We start from the raw sequence: 8,907 nt of genomic DNA, 5'->3' as shown, positions 1-8,907 counted from the left end.
TACATCCGAATTTTCAAATCGCCTCTTACTTTATTCATTTAGACTATAAATAAAAAAAAAATAAGAAAACATTTATGGAGACTTAAAGTAATATAAAATGAATCTATACTTAGTTAATATGCTTTCCATAAGACCTATCTCCACCGCGCTTTGGTAAAGTGCGGCTTAGAGTTGCTTTTAATACCGACAAATGTGACATGTTTACTTTGCCAAGTTAATTTAACCAACTAAAAAATATAGATTATTTTACTGGTATTTGTATTTGTATAGATGTGTAATTTTTCATAAGTCATCTTTTTAATTATAGTCTTAGTTGACAGTTTAGTAGCGCTATAAAATTAAACTCAAACATATTTGTAATTCATTAATGTATAGGTAAAGTTACCGTAGCAAAGTAAAGATGCCACAGTTTACTGTACATAAATATGAATTCAAATGGTCCGGCATTATCATCTTGTTTGCTAACAAACTTACGAAGTATTAAGAAAACATATATCATTCCAGCAAAAACTAACGCTTCATACATCAATATTTCCAATGATTCAGCGTAATACGTACACATATTGGTTTTGTTCGATAAACGTGTAACATAGACTGTGAATATATGAATATATTAATACATACATACACATACATGTATGTATGAATGTATGTATGTATATGATACTCGGAACTGTTTGATCGTGATTGTTATCATTACACTTAATCCACTTAGAAATATCTGTTGCGTTTGAAGGCCCATCGATCATTTATCACTTGATTTGGTTTATTTATTTCTATACAAAATGTATTTTATTTTACTAAAATGACTCATTGTTTAGGTCTAATAATGTGAATGGAGTGAATAATAATATAAAAAGACAGTTTTAGTTACTGTTGATTTTTTTTTATTTATAAAACTCGTCAACAAAAACATGGAACTTTTAATTTACAAACATTACATTATTATAAAAAAACCAGACTGAAAGTTACGTACTGTTTGCTCTCGTCGTCTTGTAGCAGATTATTTTTGAAATATCCCAAAATAATTATACCTTGCCTTGCTTAACTTTCATCCAAATCTTTGAAGCTCTCTGTCAATCTATGTAAGTTAGGTACAAAAAGAAGAAGAAATAACGAATACCTAAGAGTTTGTTGCAAAAAATATAACCTTAGTTGCGGTGAATCTCTAATTAATTATAATCATGACAGCATAGAAAAACGATAAAATATTTTCTATAATTTCCTGCAATAACCGTTATTCACGAGAGAGCTTTCCCACAATCGATAACTCTAGGCTTGTAGGCAGCGGCAACAAATCAGACAATGTTTGCTACCGTGTGTTAGTAATCGGCTTTCGATGTTAAGCCGACTTTTAATGTAAGCCTGTGGATTGTGGCGGGAAACAACGGCTTTTTTACTAGTTTTTTTTGTAGGCTAGATTTCTGTTACATAAAGTATCAGATTTGTAGGAAAATGTTGGATTATCTAGGCTTGTAAACTGTAATGTTGATTTACAAACTTTTTATTTTAACGTATCAAAATGTTATGAATAAATAGCATTCGGTGTTTGCACGGACTACATTTTTTTAAATATCTTGCTAAATATAACTTCAGTTATCGCTATGGTATAAGACAGGAATTAAAAATAATATAATCCAAATACGTCACATTTGTAAATTATATGGTTTGTGTTTATCTCATGTCAATATAGACGACCTTTTCATACATAATTGCGTAAGTTAAGGTGACAGTCCGATTACAGACAATCAGTGATTCTCCAAAATAAACTAAGAGAATTATATCAAATCATCTCCTAGGAATGCAAAATATGTGTTTTTTGATTAGGATTTATACATAAAACTGGAAACTGTTTTTATACTTTTATGTTTCAAGTATTTTATGAATTTAAATCACCTATGGAATTTCTTTTGCATGCTGAAACAAGAACGACTATACATGAAAGAAAAAGCTTTGGCGACATCCCTCTAAAAAAGAAAAGAACAGAAAAGTAGTTCTTACGTTTACGCGAATACTTTCTACAAATTTTCCTTAGCTATTTCCCTAAGAAATCTCATACAAAATTGACCAAAAACCGTAGTATTTTAACGCAAATTAATCCTTAACAAATCCAGCAAGCATACACGTTTCCAGTTGGTAAGCGATTAACGCCCTTGCCCGTGAAATTACGTCGCTCGATCACTTGTATGTTTACTAAGTTTATCACGATCATCGCTAATGGCCAGATACAGTATTATTGTCATGCTTATCGAGATACGGATTATTAGAACCGTTATATCTACGGTCATTATTGAACTCTGTTTAGTGTTCGAAGCAACGGGGATGTGTGTTCGTGATTCTATCGTGAGAGGAATGCATTTGGTACGGTTGTCGTCTTTGAAGAAAACTGAAGGGATCACCTCTTTTGTCAAGTAAGTGGTTCATTTCTATAGAAAATATTATATATGTAAATTGCCCAAACCCGCGATGAGAACTTTAGATATTTATTACATACTTTTTTGTAAGTAGATTTCCGCACTGAGAGTCAATTTTGTGTACCGGGGACTTTTCCAGTTATACGAGTATTTAAACAATAGACACGAATTGCAAGTAGGCTTAAAAATACTTTTTGTAGACAAATCAAATGCTTAATTTAAGCAGAGGGTGCACAACATATCCATACCGCACAAACTAAGAAAGAAAGAAACTTGGAATCAAACCCATCAACGATTGGCATAGTAGCTTCTTGATCATTGCACCAAGGACGCTGTCATAACATAACATAATAAATAGCTACCACCTCCCTCAACGGGATTATCTTAACCGTTACGCCACCGACACTTTATGAAGTGTTACTTTTTCACGCTCATATTCGATGAAAGCTTTTAGAAGTGAATTGTAATATACGACCAATTGAGTTCCATGAAATGGTTCCATTTGTCGCTCTGCGCATTTGGCTGTCCGATAGTAATGGCTGTAATTTGAAAATGTAGACTCAGGTGGACTTTGTTCGTGTATATTTTACAGTTGTTAAATGGACTCTGATTGTATAGGAAAGAGTTTAGCACTGATTTAATTCGTGGTGGTGAGTCATCATTGCACAATATGGTGAAATCGTCCTCATTTCTTTAATTATATATCTGTATTAATATTTTTATGGTACGCCGAGTGAGTTTTGTTTATTTAGAGTAATGTGTTTGGAATTACTAAACGTGATTGAATTAAAAAAATATCATTTGAAAGGTATCGTATTAAAAATGTACAACCTACTTATGTACATAATATCAGTTGTTGTTGGCAGAGGTGTATGAAATACCCCCGCTTCACAATTAACAATGTTAGTCCCAAATATAAACGAGCCGGTTAACTATTGAGAATAATTTAATATAAATTAGAAAAAGACCAAAAAACACTTTGTACGAACTGGAAATCAAACCCATGGTCGGATGCACTAGCTGCCGCAGAGGCAGTTAGACTTAAATATTTTGTTTATTATGGTTGTGCAGTTTGGCCAAATGCGGTCGGGATTCGAGCCACTAGCTAATTTTATAACAGTGTAATTAGTAGAAAATAATTATGTTTATTATCCAGTTAATTATATTTTATTGCCATTGTTTCCATTATCTCTCCAGTTTTATATAGAAAGATTTACCGGTATCCATTAAATACTTTTTGCTTCACTTTTTTTCTGAATATTGCAGCGTAGTATATAAATTATTTTAAAAACGTAAACTTTTAGTGCTATTGAACAAACGTACTCGTATGAGAGAGTTTTTTGAAGGTTTAACTTTCGAAAATTTTCCATTTCATTTCAGTCGAGGTGTAAAACTCCCTACAATTTTTTTTACGCCAATTCTATCATATAAACATTTGTTTTGAAATTACATGTAATTTTATATACGTAGCAAGCATTATTTTTATCGTACCTTCAAACTTGTTTTACCTGAAAGTGTAGGCACTGCTCTAGTGAAGTACGCCTAGGTTGCGACATTTTTAATGTAACTCTCATGTGATAAGACATGAAGGTATAGCCATATTAGGACAAATCATCTAACTACCTTCCGACTAAATCGAAATAACTGTACAGATTTGTTACCCAATCTGAGAACCAAATCCAAAACATTGCGATGAGCAGTTAAATACCCTAATAGAAAAGTTATTTGTTTTAGAAATGCCTCATTCAGCAGGGGCTGGCTTCATCTCCTCGTCCAAAGCTTCTTCGCAGTGATCACGGTGGCCAGTTTCATACTAATCGTGTTGATGGCGTTACCAAAGTTGCCTGAGGTCCAGCCAATACCTGGCCGAGAATCCCGCTGCCAATTGAAGAACTGCTTGGTCTATTGCGAAGGTGTACCTTACTTTGGCAGATATGAAGAAGACATAGTTTATTCTGTTTCGGTAAAGTATTTATTTCCGTTTTTATTACAATTTCCTACGCAAATTGGGTATGCAATATATTTGCAATTGGGGTTTTAAAAGTAGTAAATTACTCTCGATCATTTTTTAAACAAGGTGAATACAAAATATAATAGTTATGGTTTGTTTTGTTTCAGCAACTGCCCGACATCTGCACTGGATTTGTTCTGGTGCTACACAAGCCAATGTTTATAAACAATACATTACCAACCACTTGGTTACCAAGGCTGTCAATGCCACTCCACGAGCTCGGCATTATTGGCGGGAACTTGATGGACTTCCCGCCAACTGCCTTCCTTAGCCAACACGCTGCGAGCATCCGGAGACTAGTACTCTACAACATAGTTATAAGGACCCTGACCACAGACAGCCTCGTCGGCCTCTCCAGCCTCAAACAAATATACATCAAAGCGTGTCCCATTGTTAACATTCACGCAAACATATTCAGATCGGTGCACGACACACTTCAAAGTCTCACAATAATACAAAGCGAGAGATGGGATCCAGCAAACGTCACAGGAACAACGAATCTAGTACACCTAGCAACAGTAGATTTTTCAAACAACGACTTCCATGATATTCTTGGTAGTAACAGTTTTACTGGACTAGAAAACTGTAAAACTTTGTACTTAAACTCTTGTAAAATATCTGCTATTGGTGTCGGAGCTTTTGATCGTTTACTCAGAATTGAAATTCTATTCCTCAATGACAATTATCTGGTGACACTACCAGATGGATTGTTCACTAATATTCTATCACTTACTAAACCAAAGCCTAGAATTAATTTGCAAGATAATTTGTGGTACTGTAATTGTTTAGCAACAGATCTCAGGCTACTAGTTGCCCAAGACATGTTACTTCTTGATCCTATCTGTAAATCACCTGAACAATACGAAGGTAAAACTCTTATTGATTTTGAGTCGAACTGTTCCGCGCAAGCTAATCATAGCACAGAAATAGACAGTCACGATGAAGGAAATTCGCAACAAGCGAAGGAATATGATGATATTTCTGGTTTTGTTTATGTAAACAACGGTTGCTATAATGGTACCAAAAATTCCACGAATAGTTCTTTAGCAATGCAGTCTCCAGTTTACGGCCATCCGTGTTTGTCTGAACCAATCTACAAGGGAGATATCAACAGGTTTCTTACCCAAACTGTGAGTGATCAAATAGCAGCCCACAATGGTTGGATTAAGTTTACATTCTTCTTAAAAACAGGCACGTATTCTATGGTTCAAATAGGCGCTCTAGAAGCTAACAACTACGGTCTGTTGTGGTATCAGTCTACTTGTCCTAACGAAGTGTATTGTGTAAATACCGTCCCAACTGCATTAAGAGTCTACAATATTGACACGAGCGCTCACTACGTATTTTGTCCCGTACAGCTGACGTCAGGCAGAATAGCCTCGGAGAAATGCGTCTTTTATAACCTAGCAACGATAGATCCCTCAGATCTTGAAAGCAAAGTTCATGTATTGTTATTCATGAGCACGGGTGGCATATGTCTAGTATTAGGTGCGATTTGCGTCTACGCGCTAGTACGTAAATTCCCAAGCCTGTTGAAAGGCAGTAAAAGGATCTTATTCGTAAAACATAAATCCGTAGATGCTCTGGTTTTACCACCAAAAGTTCCTATTAGAAACGATTTGGTGAACGAAGATACGCCAAATTTGAATGAAAAGAAAATTTTCATTGTTCCTTCAAACTCGTTTGGGGCGAACAAGTTTAATTCTACAAGGAGTAGTAAAAGTAATGCGCCCAGTTATATTTCAGCTTTGCATCCGACCGAGGACGAACTCGCTGAGTGGCGTATCAGGAATCTGAACAATGACCTGACGTCCGATCTATCAACCTATTCGTGGCTTTGTAGTACTGACCCTTTTCAATACACGGAAATAGTTGACAACGACAAGACATACGAGAGCTTAAAATAGTTAATTGATCAAAGCATTGTCCGTTTCACAATCGATTGTTAAAATATTTGGACGGTAGCTATCTCTCGCGTTTTCGTTTGAACTACTTTTAGTGACACGATTTTTAATTTACGAGATCTGTATATTTATCAGTCGGCCGTGAAATGATTTTAATGAATATTTGTAATATTTTCAAGCGTTTTATGTTTATCGTTTGCTTTGCTTTGTTATAACGAGAACAATTTAGGAAATTAACAGATTTTTGTGAATAAAACTGTGGTTTGAGTTATAACATATTTTTCCTCTAAGGAAGGTCCTTCATAATTTTCACGTAACGGCTCGAAGGGTTTTCTTCTAACGAGGGGTAATAATTGCGCATTTGGGATGATGAAGTCTCCTAATTTTAATAAGTGGTTAAGTGAGCCGTCAGTAATGAGGTACGGGTATACAAAAGTTAATACTGCTATTGAAAAAAGAAAGAAAATAATTAAGCTTTTTAGTAATATTGTGGTAATAATACAATTACTTTAATTGTTAGTCTAAAAAAGACCTTTAGGAGATGTTTATGCACTTTGTTTAAATATGTTTTACAAACACGTATACCTACGTATAGACAGCTAAAAGTAAGTAAATAATATTATTATAAATTATTTCGGTAAAGTAGTTCATAGAAGTAAAATTAAAAATGTTGTATCAATTATGTTTTGTCTACAATAAAACTTTTTTTTATAGAAAATATTGAAAAAATCTTATTTATTATACATTTTTAGTATCATCACACCGCAATCAAAATTAAAATATATTTTTCGGTATCGCGTAAATCGGTACTAACGAGTATAAAAAATTGCATTTTAAATGTACAAATGTTAGTTCTTACGGCACCCGCTAGGGGCTCTGATTATGTTTTCATTTTTTTTTCTATAGTCGTTTCGGTTGTCGAAAGTTGATAGCAGCAGGGAATCGCGCTACAGATAAAATATCGCTAATTACATTCAAAATAATACCTAATTAATTTCCACACAGAGCTTCCGTAATGAAAGCTAATATACTGTAATACCAACTAAAATACATGAGCAGTATATAACAGACGTCAAATGTGAGTGTCCTCGTTGTGAATCAATTTGTTACAGCTGTTTCTGATGTGTTGCGCACACGTCCGCGACATGCATTGTCTTGCCTATTGGACGGGTGGGCTATTTCCGTACTCGTTTAAAAACGACTGTAGGCCTAGGAAATCAATTAGCGATCGCGTGTAAGATGACCTTGATTCGTCAGCGAAAGTGATGATGATTTGATATTGAATTGTCATAAGAGAGTAAAATTTTTTTTACAGTCATTTTGTGAGGAGATTTTTAATAATTTTTTTATGGAGTTTTGGTTACCTTGTTTTTCTCAGTGTTGGTTTTTCTTCTTATTGTAAAGTTATACATATGTTTATTGTTTGGACTAGAAAGTTTCGTAGCTTAGGACTCTGCTGATACGTTGAGTTTTAATTTTGACCGTAGAAGTTTGCTGTCTATTTTTTAAATGTCTGCTAGAACATACTTATTGTATTATTTTCTATAGAATTAAAGAGGTTTACTTTTTTATTGTTGTTTTTATTTCATCTCTCCTCCTCAATTTATGGAATAGTAACAGTAGTTTAAAAACAAGACATATTTAACAACCATACTGCTTGATAAATAATCTATTTTATATCAATCACCAATACCAATATTCTATAATAAAATAACTGATACTTAGAACATTTCATTTCATTACTCCAACAACTAAAATTTTATGAAATATACAATTGTTTAATCAAAATTGTAATAAAATCATTCAATTGTAATATTCTGAGAAAATAAATTCGATTTTCTATTATTATCATTTCATTTTGATAACCTTCGGTCAGTTGAGTTTTCAAATAGCTACACATACTTACTATATTGTTTTACATAATTATTGTGAATGGCTGTTACTAGGTATTCGAAATATATTAATGCTGCTATTATGCTTAATTATGTTATAATAACATAGGAATAATTGAATAGAGCTATGAATATATTATCAAATAGTTGGACAAACTTTGTATGCGATAGAAAAAGTCCACGTTGAAAGAGCAATTATTTTTAACCTAATGAAAAAATATATTTAAGGATAAGATGAATAAGAACTAAAACTTTATATTGCAAAAAAATTAAATACTTAATTATTATTATAAGAAAATACTTAGAGTCAGCCTGCGACCAAGGCGAGTGGAACCTGCGCCAAACATCACACATGATTAAGCACTGAACAAAAACCTGAAAACGTTGAAAATCTTTGCCACTGTATTCAGGTTAATGGCTTTCTGAACTCTAAAGCCTGTTTGTAAATATTCCTATTTAAATATTTATGGCATTTCACCGAAGGTTTCATTTTAGAGGTCAAGAGCTTACCTTTATTACCCTAAATATGAACGTTAGGAATACGATAAAATTGTTTTATACTTTGTTATAAAATATTTTAAGTTCGTAACACGTTTGCAAAATTTTCAGCGTGTTATACTCGTGGGTGAAGTTATAAAATGTCGTAAACGTCTGAAAAGTTGAAGTTTAAGTTAGACGTAAGAAAA

General features: G+C 33.4%; 1 protein-coding gene across 1 annotated transcript; it reads left to right on the top strand.

Moving 5' to 3' along the window:
* Positions 1-2,312: 2,312 nt before the first annotated feature.
* LOC142987856 (uncharacterized) lies at positions 2,313-6,343 on the top strand. The gene is made up of 3 exons (XM_076136796.1): positions 2,313-2,411; positions 4,149-4,377; positions 4,533-6,343. Exons 1-3 carry the CDS (start codon positions 2,323-2,325, stop codon positions 6,330-6,332), a joined length of 2,118 nt encoding a protein of 705 aa, XP_075992911.1. The 5' UTR covers positions 2,313-2,322; the 3' UTR covers positions 6,333-6,343.
* The last annotated feature ends 2,564 nt before the right edge of the window (positions 6,344-8,907 follow it).

Source organism: Anticarsia gemmatalis, chromosome 4 (assembly GCF_050436995.1).
Source record: "Anticarsia gemmatalis isolate Benzon Research Colony breed Stoneville strain chromosome 4, ilAntGemm2 primary, whole genome shotgun sequence".
NCBI classification, from domain to species: Eukaryota; Metazoa; Arthropoda; class Insecta; order Lepidoptera; family Erebidae; genus Anticarsia; species Anticarsia gemmatalis.
The sequence above is the reverse complement of the archived record's forward strand: the minus strand, read 5'-3'. Positions and strand labels throughout refer to the sequence as shown.